General features: G+C 40.2%; 1 protein-coding gene across 1 annotated transcript in view; it reads left to right on the top strand.

Moving 5' to 3' along the window:
* The first annotated feature begins 461 nt into the window (after positions 1-461).
* The window catches only part of LOC109029557 (adenylate kinase isoenzyme 5), a 57,849-nt gene continuing 36,728 nt past the window's right edge, over positions 462-21,582 (top strand). Inside the window, exons 1-2 of the mRNA XM_019040055.2 lie at positions 462-2,647; positions 18,580-18,750. Coding sequence (XP_018895600.2) covers positions 2,626-2,647; positions 18,580-18,750 — 193 coding nt within the window. The 5' untranslated portion in view covers positions 462-2,625. The remainder of the gene's footprint in view (positions 2,648-18,579; positions 18,751-21,582) is intronic.

The following is a 21,582-nucleotide window of genomic DNA, read 5'->3' as shown; positions in this document are numbered from 1 at the left end:
GTTTGTAGAATAAGAACCAGTGTTTTTGCTCATCACTTTGCTAAAAGTTGCTTGTAAGCTGTAACTGATATCAGATCGTCAACAAATCAATTTTCGCTGCCGCGCCAAGGAAGAACCCCGTATGAACCTTTAGGCGTTGTAAAGTTTCCTCAGATAAAATGCGAATTCCTAGGAAAATTTATGAATATTTTTATTCGAATTGTTCAGGATATTTTATTCGCAATCGTATATAAAATATCTGGATATGTTACTAAAAATATGCATAACTTTTTTGCGGAATAATTTTCTTGACTGGGAAAATTTGGCAACATTTCAACGCTCATACGGCGTTTTTCCTTGGCACGTCAGTATGGATCTCTGAAGTTTGCGGATGCGCGATCCGGAAACTTCAGAGATCCATACTGCCGTGCTGAGGAAGAACGCCGTATGAACATTCGAGATTTGCCAAATTTTCACCAATAAAATGTTTATTTTCAAGGAAAATTGTCGATATATTTCCTTGAAATTTTCAGACTTTTAGATCAAATTGCAAGCAAAATTACCTGAGAAATCGGAAGAAAAATATTCACAAATTCTCTTAAAAATTCACTGGAAAAAAAAAAAAACACATTGGATCTAGAGTCCAGACTCTTAAAAACATCGACAAGAAAAAATACTCTTGATCCAATCAGATTTAATCTTAAATCAAGAACCAAGCCTCTTAATTTGAGCGGATTCCCCTTTGATTTAAGCTTAAATCTGATTGAATCAGGAGTCCTCATTCTTGTCAATGTTTCCAAGAGTCTGGACTCTAGATCCAATGTGTTTGTTTCCAGTGTCAGTGATTTTTCGAAGGAAATTTGGCAACGCCTGAAGGATCATACGGCGTTTTTCCTTAGCACGGCAGCCTTTACTGGCAGCATACGGCCTGGATTTTGGGTCTCACGCACGAAGGGTTCTTCTCCGTGATGGCCAGAGAAGACAGGATTTCCGCCAACTGTGCTTCACGGATGGCGACTGCGCGGCTGAGTTGTTGTCAGGGGAGACCGCGGGGTCGCCGCTTCAAGGACTTGGTTGGGGCCGGACTTGGAGCCGCGGACGGTGGTCACTGCTAGTCCTAGATCGCACCCTTCCACGGCCGACCGGCGGGCACATCGCACTTCGCGGGAAACGCACCTCAAAACACGCTCGTTAAAATATCACCGCGCGATCCTGTAATTTTCAACCCCTACGAACAATGTTTAGAAAGACGTGAACAACCCTTGTTCGTGCTGATTCCGCTCTTGTGAATCGCCTTTCGCCTTTTCGCAGTCGCACGTTCTTCGTTTCCATCTCATTCGAAAGCGTTGACTTCGGTCCTCGATGTGTTCGTCATTTCTACAGATGCCTCCTGAAACTTTTCCTCGATTTCAGAATTCGGGCACTTGATATTTCTGGTAACGCGTCGGGCATAAATTACTCGAATTCAAATACAGTGAGTGTCAGCTATAATATGATTCGTTGTATTCGTTTACGGTGAACATAAATCAGGTCATTTTGAAAAATTGGTCGGGTGAATCTCAATTCTTACTTACCCGTGAAATATTCTCAGTCCTTAAGAGTGCAAATGAGCGAACCACATTCAAATGATTTTTTCGGCAATCTTTCATCAAACGCAGCGACCAAGTGTGTAAAGTAAGAATCGAGTGTGTATTATCGCAAAGTCCTTTTTCCGATTCCTCTTCCGTATCTAATGTGGCTCGGTAAAGTATATTTCGTATCAATTAGCACAATATTCTGCTGAAAATAACGAAGGAGCGGTGTAGGTACTCAATACCCAAGCATATTCATGCGCTACGATGAGTTCCCCGAAAAGAATGATATAGCTTTAATCACAATTTTTTAGAGGTTTGATGAGATGTGATACCAATCTAAGCTGCGCAAGAGGTATGCAATGCTTGACCTTATAGTAGAAAATTTTTAAAACCTAAAATTGACAGTTTTACAGCATATAGTTGGTAAAAAGCTGCTCGTGCCAATGGACGAGGCAGAACAAACGATGTTGAAGTCGACCGCTCAACCACCGCATTTGAGCTACGAACGATATTGGAATATAATTATTCTTAGGAGAAGGTGCCAACCACGATGATAAAGAAACAAAGACTGCATATCTTGTTACTGTACCTGAAAATTCTTTTTATCTGCGAGGAGTCCAAGTTATGCATCAGAATTCTAAGAACACCCCCACTTCCTGCATGAACCGACGCGGTTCGGTCTTGCATCCGGCAAAACTGTGAAACGAAACTAGGAAATTGCGGAAAAATCCAAAACTGGATTTAAAACTAGTGATCCGGAACTCTCTGGCATCGAAGACAGTCAAATTGCTCGGGCAGTGTCTGAAGAGAACGCGCGAGACGTTTTTCGGTTTGATCTCGTCAGTGCGGATTGTTTGGTGATTCGGGGGCTCTCATGACTCTTCGGGTTCTCGCGATAGGGTTGGTTTAACTCCGGAGCTGAGATTCCGCGGGACGCTTTTACTGAGAGTCGGGCAAGGGTGGAAGTGGTAGGATGTGGCAAGATGATCCAGGCTGACAGGATAAACTGGCGTCGTCGACAGAAGGGCCTGAACCGAGTGCCGCCTCTGCCCTAATCTCTTCTTCCCGGACTATGGGAATTTGCTTGGATACAGGTGAGGAGCTTTCACTATCCGGAACTTTCTCTCAACACGAACTGCGGATGATTGCTGAAATCGGTAGACGAAGCCATAGACAAAGAATACAAAAAGGATATGGAGGAACCTACACTGGAAAAAAAAAACACATTGGATCTAGAGTCCAGACCCTTAAAAACCTCGACAAGAAAAAATACTCTTGATTCAATCGGATCTTTGCTTAAATCAAGAACCAAGCCTCTTAATTTGAGCGGATTTCCTTTTGATTTAAGCTTAAATCTGATTGAATCAAGAGTATTTTTTCTTGTTAATGTTTTCAAGAGTCTGGACTCTAGATCCAATGTGTTTTTTATCCCAGTGTATTCTCACTTTTTTTATTAACTTTATCGGTCATATATTTATCTAGATGTTATGAAACCTTTTTCTTGCCGATTTTTCCAAAAGTTGATGCTTTTGCTTTTCTACTACGGCCGTTTCAAGAAACCGCTCATCGTCAGGTGTTAAAAATTTCAACACAGGTCAAATCGTCGGATGTTGAAAACACCTGACGATGATCGGTTGCTCGAAACGGCCTTAGTGGAAAAGTAAAAGCATCAAAATTTGGAAAAATCGGTAAGAAAAAGGTTTCGTAACATTTTGAATCCTATTCTGCCGAGCTAAGGAAGAACGCCGTATGAGCTTTCAGATGTTGCCAAATTTCTTTTGAAAAAACACAAGTGTTCGGAAAAATTGTGAATATTTTTCTGCCGATTTTTCATGGAATTTTGTTCGCAATTTGATCTGAAAATTTCTGAAAACTTCAAGGAAGAATATTCTTAACTTTATTCAAAGATAATTTTTTCTGGGAGGAAATTTGGCAACGTCCGAAAGCTCATTCGGCGTTCTTCCTTAGCACGGCGGTATTGCGGTGGAAGCGGGTAATTGCAATGGACAAAGGAGAGTAATAAACTGACGAACGGCAACCCACGAGAGACCCTCATTGGTTATTCCATAATTTTTCTCCCGTAGTCTATAAGAACCTTCCCGTTTCAACCAATAGGATCGCTCCATACTCCTTACGTACTCTTTGTCGATCGCTTTGGCTATCAATTTCAATAATCAGCCCTCAGACTACGGAAAATATCTCAGAGATACCACCTCCCAGTTTGTGGTGTGAACATTTTTTCCATACATCATTTGGATCTGAGAAAAGTGGGTCTGTTGCACATGAAAGATGAGGCTCTTGCATATGTGAGGTCAGGGCCGGATTAAGCGGGTGGCCACATGGGCCACGGCCCATGGCGGCAAATCTATAGGGGGCGGCAAATTTTGCAATTTTTTTAAATGTAGGTATTAAAATAATTGAATTTAGAAAAAATATTACAAACAAGAGAAGACGACAAAATCTCTCATTTCCTGAGAGTATAGTAATTTCTAATTTTGTCGTCTTTCAGTGATACAAGAGGAAGCACCTTTAATTAGTCGAGTTTAGAGAGAAACCAAATACGCAATTTGGCCTGGAACAGCGCGACTTAAAGAGAAATGAAGACGAGGACTTGAGATGAAAAGGAGAAGCCCTCGGCGCGGCGATTGGCATGTAACACATATTAGCACCTACAAGACTGCAAAAATACTTCACGCATTGCATCAAACACAGATCTGTCATTGCGGTCAGCGTGAAACGCATAGCGCCAACAACACTGCGTGAATACTTCACGCATTGCGTCAAACACAGTGCGTTCAGCAGCGGTCTGCCTGAAACTCATAGCGCCTACAAGACTGTCTGAATACTTCACGCATTGCGTCAAGCTCGGTGCGGTCTGCGTGGCACGGCGGCGGAAGTTAAAATCATTAATCCACATTCATGTTTGTTCTTTCATAATTTTTTCGTTCATTTCTTATGAAAGGAAGGCCTTGTCCACACAGAGATAGGTTTACGAAACTCAACTTTCGCGCAAAGTTCCGTGAACTTTTGCTAGTATTGTTGACAGGGCTTTCCCGAAAAATGTGCTCAACGCGAGTAAACGCGTCTTATGCACCCCTCCTCCGCTGCGCTGGCACGTTCATTAGATGGTTTTTATTGATGTTTCAAAACGAATGAGAAGGGGACGGTAAAATACAGGCGGCCCAAGGGCGGCAAGTAGATAGATCCGGCCCTGTGTGAGGTATTTGCGATCAAAGCAATTTTTTCAGTTGTAAAATTTTGCGAGAAAATGATGGTGCCACTGGTTTTCTCTGAAACGAACTCCAAAGCTCAAAAAAATATCTCAAAGTTGAGGCCGTAATGGAGGGAATCCCCTACATTTCAAAAGAGACCACCTTTTTAACCCGTCAAATTTTCCATACATAGATAGAGATCAAATACATTAACAGGGTTGCCGTGGTTCCAGTTTCGCAGTCCCCGAACAAAGTGGCAACCCCGTGATGTATTTGGTTCCTATCTTTGCATGGCTAGAGTTTAGCCGGATATAGAGGTGAACTCTCAGGGTACCGTGAGGTATCCCCCTATCCCCTCCATTACCACCTCAGCTTTTGCAGGTTTTTTTTTTTGTTTTTTTTTTGAGCTTAGGAGTTTGTTTAAGATAAAACCAGTAGCACCATTGTGTTTCTCGCAAAATATAACACAAGAGCAAGCACTTAAATCGCAAATCTCCCACATATGCGAGAACTACATTGCGTATACCGTGCATGGGTAAAATTGCACAAAAATTATTTGTACCGAATTTGCTTTGTCTGTATCGCCCTTTTCCAAATTTTCTGCGTCCTTGCTGCATGGTCGGGACTAGGAAATTTTTGTAGGGAAAGTGGGGTACAGAAGGGTACCATATCAAGGGATAGGGGCACTAATAGATATCCCATGAAGAAAATCTGTAGGACTCCTTCAGTTTCAAAGGAATGTTTGGGAGAATTCTGTAGCTCCAAAGGAAAGTCCGAGAGGCCTTTCTGTGAAAAATTTGAATCGTTCTCGCCTGATTGCATGCATCCTAATTGCATGCAATTAGGCTGAGTCTGGCTGAATTTGCCTATTAATTCCTTGAAAATGACAAAAAGTCCCGAGATATTTACAACTTGGCTAATGAAAGCAAAATTTTCCGAGTTTCGCTGTAAAAATAACGTATGAAAAGGGAAAAGAAGAGGGGAAAACATTGCTAGGGAGTTGCCTTTATTGAATAGGATGAGTATGAGCTTATTATCAAATACAACTATTCTGCCGCGCATGAAGAAGAACACCGTATAAGCCTTCAGACGTTACCATATTTGCTTCAATAAAAAACGCATTTCCTGAGCAAATGGTTAAAATTTTTCTCCAAAATTTTCCGACAATCTTGTCCGCAATTTAATCTAAAACATGCTAAAATTCCAAGGAAAACTAAGCATAACTTTTCCCAAAGATACGAGTTTTATCCGGATAAATTTGGCAACTCTCGAGTGTTCAAACGGCGTTTTCCCTCAGAACGGCAGTATCGATGATGGTAGGCAATGCTGCCGTGCTAAGGAAGAACGCCGTATGAATCCTCGAGAGTTGCCAAATTTGCCTTGATAAAACATGTATTTTCGACAACATTCATGCATATTTTCCCTTGAAATTTTCAGATATTTTGGATCAAATTACGTACAAAATTGTCCGAAAATTTTGGAAAATAATATTCACAATTTTTCCTGTATTTTCGGTATTTATCGAAGGAAATTTGGCAACTTCTAGGGCTCATACGGCGTTCTTCCTCAGCATGGCAGAATGGCGGCAACCAGTGTTCAAAACTTACCTTTGAGTTTTAGGAGCCATGTGGCGCATTAAGCTCGATTTTTAGGCGCCATTGAAGATCTTTTAGGCCAAATTGACTTTTTGCCTATATATTACGGCGCATTTAGTGGAAAGTTAGGCGCAAGATGTTTTCGTAACAGAACTAGTAAGTAGCCTGAACTTGGGGAAGACAAAAGCACTAAGAATGAAATAGTGAAGAATAGAAAAAGCTTTCACTTGTAGTGCTGAAAATTCTGAGTTTTTACAATTCAAATAGATTTTTTTTTTTTCTTTATGTGACTTCCTACAGTTTTTAGGGGCCACGATGGCGCAAAGCCTTCATTTTTTAGGTGCCATGACCGATTTTGTAGGCGCATTTGGCGCGTTGGCGTCTATGAGTTTCGAACGCTGGCGGCAACCATGCTGAAAACGGAATTTGATGTAAATGAAGGGAGCCGCGACTGTGGTGGGGGGAGGGGAAGGGGAAGATTCTTTGAATCCTATGTGATTTGATGCCGATAAGCTGTTATCCTTGAGACACTTGGGAATCCTTGGGAATCTTGTGAATGGGAACCGAGTAAATCAATCAATGAACCAATTTACGACGTCATCGCCGCTTCACTCTATGCAAACGTGTTGAGCATTTCTCCGGCTCACTCGCTTTCTTGTCTCACTCATTTCTTATGCACTGAAGGCTTAGCATATTGTCACATCGCCGATTCATACCAACAACATACAAGAGACTCCTGACTGACTCGAGTCGAGGAAAAATCCGAGAGTATTTCAGTCGCGAAAAGTACAAGCTCGGTTTGTGAAACATTATCCTCATATCTGCCTTGCTAAGGGAAAACGCCGTATGAGCCTCTCGATGATGCCATATTTCCTTCGATTCACGTCAAATTCACCGGGAATTTTGTGAAAAATTGTGCTGGGGAAATTGGTTGCATGGGGACTGTTCATACAAAAAATATAGGTCTATAAATACATCTTAGAAGGAAAAATCCAAGGAAAAATCCGATAGTATTTCAGTCGTGAAAAATACAAGCTCGGTTTGTGAAACATTTTCCTCATATCTGCCTCGCTAAGGAAAATGCAGCTATGATGCTATGAGCATCACGATGCTGCCATATTTCCTTCAATAAAAGTCAAATTTACCAGAAAAATTGTGAAAAATTGTGCTGGGAAAATTGGTTGTATGGGTCTGTTCATAGAAACATTAAACATAAGTCTATAAATACATCCTAGAACAAAATGATTGGACGTCAAATTGAAAAAAAGAGGAAAAAAATCGAGAGACAATACAGCCGAAGATAGGAGCGACCTACTCGACCCATCCTTTTTTAACTGTTATCTCGATAACCGAACTGACGCCTGATTGGCATCATCGAGCGAAACATTGTGAGTTCACGCCTCGCGCCATCGCGCCTTCAATTTTGCAAATGCAATATGGACATCCATTGAGAACGAATAGTTGTATCTCTGCGCCGTCGTCATCGCGCATCATTTGCCTTACTCTATTTTCATATTGTGATTGTTTTCGTGTGTCTTATTTGTTAACTGTCAATCAGGAGAGTCTAAGATTCACTCCTAACTTCAGAATCCCCACCATAAGAGATTTGCATCTTCTTTTAGCATTCCGCTCCAAAAAATATATCGATGGCCAAAATTGGTTTCCGTTTCCGACCTTGCATACTTCCTACCATACTTTATGTTTCCTTTGGAAAACTATACATACATAGTGAGGGCCACGTCGTTATGGCTTTTTTTCTTGTCTAAAGAAAGTATTATACTGTGTTTTTTGCATATGAGTTTCCGCAGTCGTGTAAACGAAGATGCTCATTTCCAAACATTGTCGGCCGTATCTTGATTTGAACTTTGAATGTAAAGGTCGACAGTGACATTCTTCCAGTGCTTTTCTTGAAACCAGTAGACACCCTGTAAACACTTATCAGCCATTTGATAAAGTGAAATGTGAGATATTTTACCACACACTGGAAAAAACACATTGGATCTAGAGTCCAGACTCTTGAAAACATTGACAAGAAAAAGGACTCTTGATTCAATCAGATTTAAGCTTAAATCAAAAGGAAATGCGCTCAAATTAAGAGGCTTGGTTCTTGATTTAAGCTTAAATCTGATTGAATCAAGAGTATTTTTTCTTGTCGATGTTTTTAAGAGTCTGGACTCTAGATCCAATGGTCTTTTTTCCAGTGCACATTTTATGACTAAAACGTTCATGACTAAAATTGGACACTTTTCATAGAATTGCCTTTATTAGTGCCCACAAAACTGCAGGAAGACTACACGCATTGCGCGTTCACTACAATGCGCGTTTTCATCGTTGAAAATTCGTAATACCTACTTGAGGGAAGATCGGCTGCACTTTTGGGTCGTATTTCGACATGTTCGTACTAGTCCCATCCGAGCTCTCTACTCAGACCTAGCGTGACAAAGGCTCCAACCTGGAAAAAAAGGCCGAGTCGGTTGGCGTGCCGCGTCCGTTGCCCGGTTGAAAAGTGCGAGCCGCTCTCTTTCAAATATTATCGATTTCATATACTTTTTGGATGTTAATTATTAGTTATTACTCGCTCGAACTCGCCTCACTCACCCCCTCTCCTCCCACCCTGACCAACCACCTGTCCTCGCAAGCGTCCCGTCCATATCGGTCAATTACTCTTCTCCGTCCCCTCTGACTCCGGTCTTCTCCAGTGGCGTGGCGTGCTTTGCGAGACATCGATTGATTTGCCATTTAAACCTATGAGAAAGGATCGATAGACAGGGTGTTCGCAGCGAGAACCTTAATAATCGATTCTTTAGTATAGGTTCAAATGGAGAATTATCGATAATCGATCGTTCACGGTCTCCTCAGTCCTCTGCGTTTACGTCACGAGCCCTTCTGTTCTTCATCTTGCCACCTGACTTGAACAAACGACTCCTATTTCCAGTCTAACTCCCCCCTCCCCCGCTACTGTCCTACTTTTCCAAATGGAGTAAATAGAGTCGTAGAGTATTGAAGCGAACTAGAATCACATTTTGTGGTATGAATGAAGTACGAGCCTTAAGTGCGTAGGATGTTGGTTACGGGCTTTGATTCATTTTTCGTAAGGAAGTAGCGGCTGCGACAGGTGACAGGATTACGCAAGTGCCACCTTTCTTACCTTTTTGGAGATACACAAGATTGCACGAATTTTTCTGATACTGAAAACTCAAATGTTTGCGCGAATCTTCAATATTCAACGAGGAAGCGTTAATCTGGCAACCTTGGTAGTTTGTGGTAGATAACTGCATCGCGGAAGACTGCTCATTCCCTCCTCACTTACGGGCATGTCTCTCTTCGATGGATAGCCCTAGTCCTAGCGGTAGCACGAATGGCCCAGAGAGCTTTCATAGACATTTGAAAAGTGAACGAGGGCCCCGTGGCTGCTACACGGCCGTCAACCACTGAAAAATCGTAAAAAATCGTGAAAAATCGTTGAAAATCGCATAGCAACCATGTTCGAGTTTTTTTAAGAGATGAATGGATTCAAAGCCTGACGGGTGCACCCGAAATAAAGCGTATGTTTATCTCTGATTGCAACGTTATGCACCACTTTTATGTTTTATTTTTTATAAATGTTTTTAAGATGCTACACAAAGTTTTTCTGAAAAGTATCCGCGAATTTACCTAAATAATATCAAATAAAAGTATTTGACATTTCGACGCGATATTTTCGTTCGTTCTTTTTTCTTTTAATATAACCAAAGACACGCAGTCCTGTAACATTCCTCTAGTCTTGTAGGCGCTGATATGCGTTTCACACCGACTGACCAACCGCACTATTCGGCGCAATGCGTGAAGTATTCCTACAGTCTTGCAGGCGCCGATATACGATTAACGCCGGCCGCAATGCGTTCGGCGTGATTATTCGAACCCGCGTTAAAATAATCGCGGATTTTCCGTTCTCAAACTTTCAATTTCTACCAGAGTATCAATTATTTTTTTTCAATTTTTGGATTAGCCCTGAAAGATGCAATATCAACCATGTAACCTCCCCCCCCCCCCACACACCGACCCCATCACATTTCGTCGTTTCCTGGTTAAAAGAACGTGACTAGCTTTCGGTGTCGCACAGTTTCCATCTTATTAATTCTATTTTTATGAGGGAAGAAGTTCGCATTTCTTACAATTTTACTGCTTTACTGATCACTGGTTTTTCTAAACAATTTACGATTTTTCCGTCTAATTACACGCAAAAATTAGTATAAATTTGGAAGGAAGTTGCAGTTATATTTCTGTAGGACATTGAATTATTTGAGTTCATTCTCTTCTTCTTCTTAATTTTACACTTCAAACATCCCTGACGGTAATCTAAGATTGTCAGAAAGGTCTAAGAAAATATATGAGGATTTCGCGAAAAAGGCCCAAAGATTGCGTAAATAGAAACCTTAACATCTGCTACAGGAATGCACGATTTTAAAATGAAGTTAATTTAAGGTAGAGATTTGGCCAATCAGGAAACGGTTGGGGGGAAAACGCAATTTTATGTCAACGCTAGTTTAGGTTAGTTTGTTGACAGGTCATCGATGTCTTACCTTCTGGTGATAAATGAAGTTAAAAGAGTGAATAATGGTTGTGGGTTTAAGAACTTTCCTAACTTTTCTCGGAAAAAATGTTTAATCGAGAGAAACGAGGCATAACGTTGGAATACTCATACGGCGTCGAAACAAAACATGGACCTTATTTTAAGCTCTATTATTTGATGCCGCGATTATTCTAACGCATGTTCAAATAATCGCGCATAACACAGTGCGGCCGGCGTTAAACGTATATTAACGCCTGCAAGACTAAAAGAATACTTCACGCATTGCACTAAATAGTGCGGATAGCGTAAAGCCCATATTAGCGCCTACAAGACTGCATGAATACTTCCTGCATTGCACCAAACGCAGTCGAGTCGGTCAGAGAGCGAGCGTCACAACCACCATTCCTCAGGAGACCGACAAAATAATTTCGCAATACCCGAACGGGGTCACGTTATCCCATCATCTAAAAAATGACGATTTGATCCGTACAAACCGAATTTGAGCCGCGGCCTTAATCACCGGTTATGAAACACACGAAAATATAATTGACGCCTCTCAGCGGAGTATCTTGTCTTTCAACCCGGACCTTTTTCCTTGTGAGTAAATAAATAATTAAATGAATACAGTGTCCGCGCGAAGTTGTATAATTTCGGGAGAGGAATGAGAGAAAAGACGAGCGAGGGGCTATGGTCGGAGTGGTGACGGCCGGCGAGTAAACGCTGAGCAGGGCGCGGGTAAATGATGAATGAAAAGTTGAGTGGGCAGAGCTGGAAAATAGGCCAACGGCTAATTCCCGACCCGGCGAAGGGAGTCAAGGTGATGGAGCGACTTATACTCGCGCGTACGAGCCCCTCAAAAACACGCCTCTCCACAGCCGAAGAAGATCCTCTGATATTCACGGCTTCGTCGTCTAAGTATATTGTGCCCCTGCGGCTCGATTATTCAAATGGATAGACAAAGCAATAGACAAAGAAGACAAAAAGGATATGGTGACAACACAATTGAAAACACTCTGGTTTCGCGCTGAGCCGAGTGATGTCATCCGGCACAAATCAGAAGCGAGCTCGAGTTTCTACGGCTTCCGTCAAATGTCGTTCTATACTCTTCGTACATGAAAAATACGATAGGAAAGTCGAAACTATAACCTCAGAATCAAAGGATCGAATCTCATTCATGTTATCTGTTGTGAACTAGCAACAGCCCACTGCGGGCTGATTGTTAAAATTGATAGACAAAGCGATAGACAAAGAAGACAAAAAGGATATGGAGGGATCCTGTTGGCGGAAGCGGGTGGTTGCAATGGACAAAGGAAGTAGGTAATAGACTGTAATAGGCCAGACAGCTTAAATCAAATTTACCGCCAGTCGGGTTCCGTCCACTCTCCGCTCACCAGAGCAGCGCCTCTGGTGGAGGGGGAGTGGACGACGCCTGATTGGCCGTACAGTTAGTTAGTCGAATTGCGATTCGTGCTGTTCCTTTTGTTGTATGGATCCTCGAGCTATTACAACTGGCGTTCCAACTAGTGGCTTCAAAGAGGATATCTTTGATATCCATCTCTAAGTGTTTCGAACCGAAACGAAAAACGTGGCGTGCGCGGGTACGCGTCCTCCACAATGTAATCTTGTACTCTCGTACCTAACTAGTGGAAATGTTTGAAGTGCTCCTGCATTCGTTATTAGTGTTTCATAATCTATTCTATCTTATTCTGATTACGTTGTCATGTTTGATTATTGCTTGACTTTTTCTGCCCATTCTAATCCGATCCACGAGGTAGTGAAATAGTCCCGATCCGCCGCCATTTTTGTGTTGTGCGTTGTATTACTCCGCGGACTACCATCTAGACGCACCACGGCCATCATCCATCAGCACCAGCTCGCCACCAACGAACCTAAATTTACCGCCAGTCGGGTTCCGTCCACTCTCCGCTCACCAGAGCAGCGCCTCTGGTGGAGGGGGAGTGGACGACGCCTGATTGGCCGTACAGTTAGTTAGCCGAAGACCGTTTCCCGATCTAGAGAACATGTAAGTTCTTCCCAGTTTTCACCCCTTTGGGGTGATTGTTTAGCTTTTCCTTTCTTTCTCGTGATGTGACGGAGTGCGCGGAGGTGGCCGGCGGGCCACTTCGAAACCCTTAAACCCGTGACTTCATCTTTTCTTATTTCCTTTTACCGTCCTCTCCGGTCGAGCCTCGGAGGCTCGATCCGGATGGCCTCCGAGGCCCGATCGGATTGCGATTCGTGCTGTTCCTTTTGTTGTATGGATCCCCGAGCCATTACAAGACTAACTAACGGCAACCCACAAGAGCCCCGATAGTTAGTCCATCATTTACCCTCTCAGTCTATAAGAACCACCCATTTCAACCAATAGGATCGCTCTATACTCCTTATGTCTTCTTTGTCTATAACTCTGTCTATACATTTCAATCGGCCCGCAGCGGGCTGATTTTTCAAATTTATAGACCAAGCAAAAGACAAAGAAGGCATAGAGGATATGGAGCAATCCCATTGGTTGAAATGGGCGGTTCCTTTGGACTAAGGGAGAAAACGATGGACTAACTATAAGGTATTTCGTGGGTTGCCGTTAGATAGTCTATTACCTACCTCCGATGTCCGTTGTAACCACCCGCTCGCACCATCAGGATCCCTCCATATCCTTTTTGTCTTCTTTGTCTATCGCTTTGTCTATCAATTTTAACAATCAGCCCGCAGGGGGCTGTTGCTAGTTCACAACAGATAACATGAATGAGATTCGATCCTTTGATTCTGAGGTTGTAGTTTCGACTTTCCTATTGTATTTTTCATGTACGAAGAGTAGAGCGACATTTGACGGAAGCCGTAGAAACTCGAGCTCGCCTCTGATTCGTGCCGGATGACATCACTTGGCTCAGCGCGAAACCGGAGCGTTTTCAATTTGCGGAAAAGTTTTGCTCTTTGAACCGCGTTTTTCTCCGTTATTTTGTTACTTTTTAGCGTTTTAATGTACACGTTGTTAGGTATGACATGTTCCACGCGTATTATACCTTTAGAATATTGTACTTGTAGGTGGAATAAAGTCGTTCATGGCTTAGTGGCCCATTTTGGCGAAGTTCATGGCCCCAAACGCATGCTAAATAGCAACTTCAAATCATTAGCAAGGTGTTGTCTCCATGAACTAAGGACATGGGTGGAAGGATTAAGGGTGGTGAAGGACTCATGATTCAGTCCTCTGATGCTGTAGGGCTAAGCGTAATGTTCTACTCGTAGTAGAGGGTGTCCCAAACCACCCGTGCCAGGCTTTTCTCCGGTTATTTTTCAACTATAATCAATATAATTTTATTTTCATTTTTTTTTTTATTTTATTTTATCATTCAATTTTTTCAAATAATTTTTTTCTCACTTTTTCCGGCATTAATCGACCACCAGGAATTAGAATTTGACACTTGAAACTCTCAATTTTTCGATGTAGTCTTGGGGGTCCGTAATTTTGTCAAATTTTGAAGTTAATGCCAAGAAATTACGGGGGAGGCGTGGAATTGGAATTATTTGGGGTCGATATCCTATTCTCCTCCGTAATCTCCGACTACATCCGACCTAAAATAACCGAGAAAAAAGCCCGGTGCAGGTGGCTTGGGACACCCTGTATTGCGTGTAAAACATTATGCTTAGCCCTGTAGCGTGAGAGGCGTAAAGGAATGAACGACGAGTCCTCCACCGCCTTTACTCCTCCTTTTCACGTCCTTAGATCATGGACGGAACATCTTGCTGGTGACTTGAAGCGGCGAGGCAAGTTAATAATCGTGTTGCGGGGGAAAGTCAAAACGCCCTCAATTTTGAGCACGCAACACAGCTAACTCTGGAGCGCGAATAGTTGCATCAAGACTTTACGATAAAAGATGCGTCTTCGCCTGCGCTTATGTGTGTGTCCTGTGTCACTTAGAAAAAGTAACTATAAGTCTGCCTTTTTTTATGAAATGATCTGTGTTCATTCATGCGCGGAAATCTAACGTCTAAATATTTTAAAACTATTGTCTAAAAATAATCCTCCACCTTCAAGGCTGGATCATTAACTAGTTACGGTTAACTCCTTGGAGTTTCTTTGCTTTATGATTTGTCTCCCAGGTTTTAAATTTAATCTAATCCAAAGCTGAGTCAAACTCTTGTCTGTTAAAACGTAAAAAAACAAATCTTAAACTTCAAAAAAATAAAATGATTATTAATAAATAAAGTTCCCCCTTATTTTTTTTTTTTGTCAAGCGAAGTTTATTCAGTAAATACATATATGTTTACAAGAATTATAGTGTATGTATCTTGTTACTAGTTTGTTATGACGGTAAATATTATAAGTTAAATATATTCGTAACTTAGTGTGTATGATAGTAGTTCCCCCTTATTGTGTTGAATTTATTTGGTACCACCGCAAATTTAAATTAAGGAGTCAATCATTGTTAAAAATCAGCAAAGGAGTCTCTTCTAACAGTGGTATACAATTAATTGAATGCATTTTGCAACGGAGACTTGGCAAGGTATGAATTATAGCAACATATTTTTACCTCAAAAGTTCACGAGGAAAATAAATTACACGACGGGAAGTTTGAAAACCGACTCCCAAACAAGATATAAGTGTTCAAATTTGTAGATACCATTGGATAAACCGCGAACCTAAAAGTACCGTCATTTGTATAATCTAAACTCCAATCTATCTGTGCTGAAAATACTTTTTAATCTTGCTCAGGAGTTGATTTCCAAACTTTCTAATGTGTGAATAATTCTCTACGTGAGATTCTGAAAAGAATAACATTCGGTATTTTTTTATCATCTAAGACCTCATCTACCGCCTTATTCTCTTTCGATTTCTGAAAGATTCACGTTTTGAAATTGAGAGTAAATTAGAAAAAGTTCATGCATTGAAGAAGAGAAAAAAAAAACCTTATGCAGTCGCGGCCGTACATTCTTTGTCAACGATAATCGATTATCTGGGCATTGTAGGAGAAGTATTGAGACTCGGTTGGTGGACTTGAGTTACCCGTGCCGACTGCGATTCGATGGAATAAGGTCAATAACCAGGGTCAGTGATGTAGCTCTCGACGCTTTTTACTCACTCACCGGACAGTGGTCACTCCACACTTGGAATCAAATTATTGGAAAGCGTGTCGCATGTCGCGGCTTGAAGTTGAAACTTCGGGTAGCAATCAGCGATCCCTCGATCATTTTTCATGAACCTCATTTTAAACATAAATTTCTGGCCCCTTTCTGATTTTCACTAGGGTTTAAGAGCCTCAAAAATAGCAAACGATGCATTGGGTCACATGGGTTGAGAACCTAGAGAATGTTGGAGGTACATTCACGGAGTCTGTAAAGAGCCCAAAAACCTCCGCCTCCAGCATAGAGAAATAAAAGGAGGTGTTTGTATCTTGAGGTTTGTTTACCCTGTGACGTAGGTCGGTACAACCTGACCAGCGAAATCCATAATTTGAAATATGAAAAACGGACCATAATGTCCGATTTTTTTTCTTCAACCAACTCATGATATAATTTCAAGCACTTTTTATAGAATGACTTTTTTCCATAAATTTCACCATGTCCAAGAAAATCGATGATAAACGTCGCTGTACCGACCTACGTCATCAAAAAAATTCCAAGATGCCCGAAATGCAAACACTTTTTTTTCCCTCTATGCGCCTCCAGTGATATGAATGCGGAGAGGAGTCTATTTTCCTCACGGAGTGGTTTACAGTGTATTACGGAGCAGAATCTTCTCTTTTTGCGGAGTTACGCACGCTTTTATAGTGCTGATTTCGCTTCGTAGGTAATCATATTACTCCCGGTTTTTGGGTGCCGTATTGATTCAAGCATCGACGAAGTTCCCGCCTTGATTTTTAACAGTATAGAAAAAGTCAAGCGTTCTCTCCAATTATCTTCAGTATATAAAACGTTTTAAAAAACGGAAGGCTCAGAAATTAACTCCTAAACGAGTTTTTGACAAGCATACAGATTAATCTTGTGTAACTTTCTACGAGGCATAGGTCTCCTGGTTTTGAGGAGAATCAGGATTCTCTCATTCTACGTCTTTCGCATCTTACATGTTTAAAGTAGGTATGAGTGGAATTCATAGTGAACATACTCAAAGAAAATTTCGCTTTGACAGCTGCTGAGCTGGTTTTGAATGCGAACAGTCTCGCATAACACAACGCCCTACTTATCGAAGAACGCCTTAAAATTTATAATACCTACTATAGTTTGTTTTTTAACTTCTCAATGCAAATTGATCCCTCGATCCTTCGATTCCCAGCTGCTGCTGTGTGATTTACTGTGCACATTACTAGTAAAAACCAGGGTGGCATGGAACGTGAGAAAGAAATGAAATATCGGAAATTTCAGTGAGATATTTCATAAAATTTTACGAGGCTGTGAAATATTTCATATATTTCAGGGGTTTGATTATGCAACGCGCACTCAAACATTCGAAAATGGAAGAAAGTCGCAATTTTTACATTTTGCGAAACATAAAAAGAGACCGGTACTTTTCAATATCTTTCATAAATTTCTGGAATTTCATTAAATATTTCACGTAAAATTTCAAGATTTTATTTTTCAGGAAATTTTGCTACCCTGTTAAAAACTCTTCGATCCTGAGGTAGGGTGATGTTTGAAAACGGTGAAATAAACATAGCGCGTTGAGAGTATCAGCCAATTGAACGTATTTTACATAGTTATCTTAATCATGGCTTGGGCCCTTAGGACCCGTAAAAATGCACGACAGAGCCCATGTCTGAATGGAGACAGCTTTTTTGATTGTCTTAAAAACGTTCAATTTCAAACCCGGAAATTACGACTTAGTGCTGAGCCCTAACCGTTCAGATCAAATGGAGCCATCTAATATGGCGGTAGTGCTGAGTCCTACCTGACAACTCTACTGCCGTGCTAAGGAAAAACGCCGTATGAATATTTGAGAGTTGCCAAATTTTCTATTAGAAAATGTTTGTTTTTGAAGAAAGTTATGAATATGCATGCCCCCTTGAAAATTTCAGACTATTTAGATCAAATTTAGAACTGAATTCTCTGAAAAATTGGAAGAAAAATATTTACAAATTTTCCCGGAAATTCGTGATTTTCCAGAAGAAATTGGCAACGCCTGAAGGTTCATACAGCGTTCTTCCTTAGCACGACAGTCTAGAATCCAGTCCTACAGACTGTAGGTCTCAGCATTACTGCCATATCAGCCGGCTCCATTTGATCTAAACAGTTAGGGCTCAGCACAGCACTAAGTCATTTTTTCCGTGAAGAGGAAAGAAGGGAAGTGAAAAATTCAACAGGTGGTGTGTCGTTACCTAAACGTCCTCGATACACGCGAGGTGGTTAAGATTTCCGGAAATATAGTTCCTAATAGGTGAAATTTACGACCACTTTGATGAATGTCCATTCATGAGTAATGTTTTTCAAGTGAATAACTTTTTTAAAAGCCGTGGAAGAAATTATTTCCTTTACTCCTTCCACACACAGAGGTGTAAATGGCCTTAGATGCTGAAGCACCGCTTTAAAATAAACTTATCTCACTACTACTACTACTCCTGTGGTACAGGTTTCCAAGCATAGACGTTTGGACAATTGAAAAGTTACTCTCTCTCTCTTGTTATTCATTGAAAGAACAACCCTTATTTTACTAAGTTTTATGTTTGGTTTTATTTCAGAACGAAACAGTAAAAATGGATCTCAGGAGTTTGAAATGCACGGCAGAGATGCATGGCTTACAGATGAGAATGACTTTGAAAAAGTGGACTCTCCAAGTAACGTAAATTTTCCCCAAACTGATGGGCACGTCAAGTTTGAAGTGCCAGGTGTTCCTGTTATATTTGTCCTCGGTGAGTTGATATTTCACACTATTTGATAAGATCAATGTCATTTTTTTAGAAAAGAAAAAAAAAACTAATGATAATTATGTCGCTTTTATTTACGACGGATTATCGTGCAAAAATGAACTTACGTTCACGCGGGTAAAATTTTTAGAGCAGCATTTTTTGTATAACTAAGCTAAAAAATTTGATTTTGAAGCATCAGTACTCTTCTTTGGTGTCCAAAAATAATACTTAAAGTTTGCAAGTGGTTTGCTTCATTTTTGTGATGATGCTGATAGAGACCGTCCTCCAGTTGATTCTTATTTTCTTCAATTAAATAGTTAAATAATTAAATTTAAAATCTCGGTTTAATCTCCATATCTTTACATTTTTTATAACTAAAAATTATCAATTTTATTTAGGTATCATTTCTAATTTTAATTTATCTTACTTTAGTTAGTACTTGTCTTCTAAAGATTTAAAATGTTTAAACTCAAAATCTACATTCCCATAAATTAATGAGACATTTTTTGATCGAATCAATTTATTTAATAAATGGATATTTGAAACATGATTGTTTATAAAATCTAAAAATATATTTATTTTAACTCTTAAACATTAATAATATTAATATTTTAATCTATTAATCAATTTCGAGATTCTAAATTTGGTATGTTAACGTGCGTTAAAAAATGTTACTAGTGTTGCACCAAACAGCGTATCTCTTTGAGGGAAAATTGTGTCCGTATAAGCTTTTTTCCTCTGTATTAAGATTTTCAGCTTTATGCTGATTTTCAAAGCAAATTGGCTGACAAATTCCAACATACTGTCTTTTGTCCTGCGCGTCTACCGCGATAAGTTTGTGTATTCTAAATTTCTTTTTTTATTTTAAGTAACCCTGATACAAGAGGTAAAAGATTAATATCTTCAGTTATAATGCAGGATGTTGCATGCATTGCGGCAGAATACCCGAAGAGAACTACACTCGGCCCTAGCGTGTAACAACTGTCGGATTCATTGACATCGAGAGTATTTAGAGACCCAAACGCCGGCTATGGGATTGATTTAATTCGAGCTTTTTATAGAGAAGAGCGTTTCCCGAAACGAATACGTGGGAGGTTGGATCTTTCGATAAAATATGCAGGATAATCAAGGTTTTTAGGTCAGTCCTCGATAGTATTTCTGCAGTGCGCTACACGGAAGATTGGCTATCTGCGATTGAATGTTCTCCAAGCAGCACATACGCATTCAATCATAGTCGTGTTTTGTTCGGAGGCAACATTCGCAACATGTTGTGAAAACAAGCAACAACCGCATTTTGTTCGAAGTTGTTTTGTGTTGTGGGGGCGGGGCTTAATTTTTGCGCGCAAAAGAAAACCTCTAGAAGCAGAATTATTGTACATAACTGCAACGTGCTCTAAACAAGTCGTTCTTATGTTGTTCAAAAAAGCAACTCTGTTTTATAACTTAAAATCGGAAGTTGCTCTCTCACTGGTTGTTCAGAATTGCAAAAAAAAAGACAAGAAAAAAACCGAAACATTTTGTTGTTTCGAACAAAACACGTCTCATCATACTCATTAGGTACACATTGATGGCTAAGCTGCAAATGTGTATCTTACACTGAAAGGTGGTAAATATTTGCTCATGTTTTATTTTTCTAAAAGAAAACCAACCATTAGTATTTCTTGATCTTTCTCACAAATTTTCTTTACTCGTCCACATATTTTCACAGAAATTTTATGGGTCATTTTGAGTACTTTCTCTTTGATTATGTGGCTGAAAAACTTTTCGAGTAAGTTTTTAAAAAGATAGAAAAGATGAACATCGGCAGTTGACGCAAAAGGCGATTCAATTGTGAAACGAAATGATATTCAAAACCAAAAAGCGCCTTCAATTTTGAAGATACTTCTACCCTCACCTGGGAGTTAAAATAGTTGCTATTGCCCCTTCCATTTAAAGTGAAGAGTTTGTATATACACTTTGAGGAAGTCCGAACTCAAGAAACTTTCAAAGGGTGGCTTGATTACTTTAAGTGAACGAATCATTCCGCATTTTAGCACTGGCCCTTATGACTCCAAAACTAATATGTCGGGCTAAACCATACCGGAAGTTAGAAAATCTCTCATCTTTTTAACCTATTCTCCAAAAAGAGCTATCCAAAAAGTTTGTAGCTTCTTCATTAAAATGACACTCTGGTTTAGGTAGTTTTGTATTTTCTCGCTCTTTTGGCAATTTCCCTCAATTAAAGTTGATGCTACCAGCTCAATTCTGATATTTTCAAACCACGACTCTTAGAGCATCTCCATCTCCAGTTGAAATAATAAAATACTGTTAAGTGCAAAACGTTATTAAGCCCCAGCCTGCTGAGCGAGAGAATTGTCTCTCTATCTATCATAACCTCCAATACAATGATGGTTATAAAAATCTTAACATCATCGCAATTTTTCTGTGTTAGGTGATTCAGTTTAATTTTCTAGTTGTAATTGGACCGCGTTAAACAGAAAGGAACCAAGCCACATCAGCTATTGCCAAATTTACTTGGGCAGTTTTATTTTTCACATGAAAACGGTTGTGCAGATTTTTATGCAAACTTTACTGAATGTTCTACTTAGTACGAAGCAAATTTCTTAAAATTTCCAAAGGAATCCGCTCAAATGTTCTCTTGTAAAAAATTAAACTGCCCACTTAATTTTTTTTTTTTTTTTTTTTTTTTTTTTTTTTTTTTTTTTTACTGCTTCAAACACCACACAAATGGTAATCCTTGCACTTCCAGTCAGAGCCCCTCCCCCTTTCGTCCCTACCATGTACCAGCTCAAGGCGACCGTTATTTTGAGACCATCAAACTCGGGTCGTCTAGCA

The sequence above is a fragment of the Bemisia tabaci genome, chromosome 7, assembly GCF_918797505.1.
Source record: "Bemisia tabaci chromosome 7, PGI_BMITA_v3".
NCBI lineage: Eukaryota > Metazoa > Arthropoda > Insecta > Hemiptera > Aleyrodidae > Bemisia > Bemisia tabaci.
The sequence above is the reverse complement of the archived record's forward strand: the minus strand, read 5'-3'. Positions and strand labels throughout refer to the sequence as shown.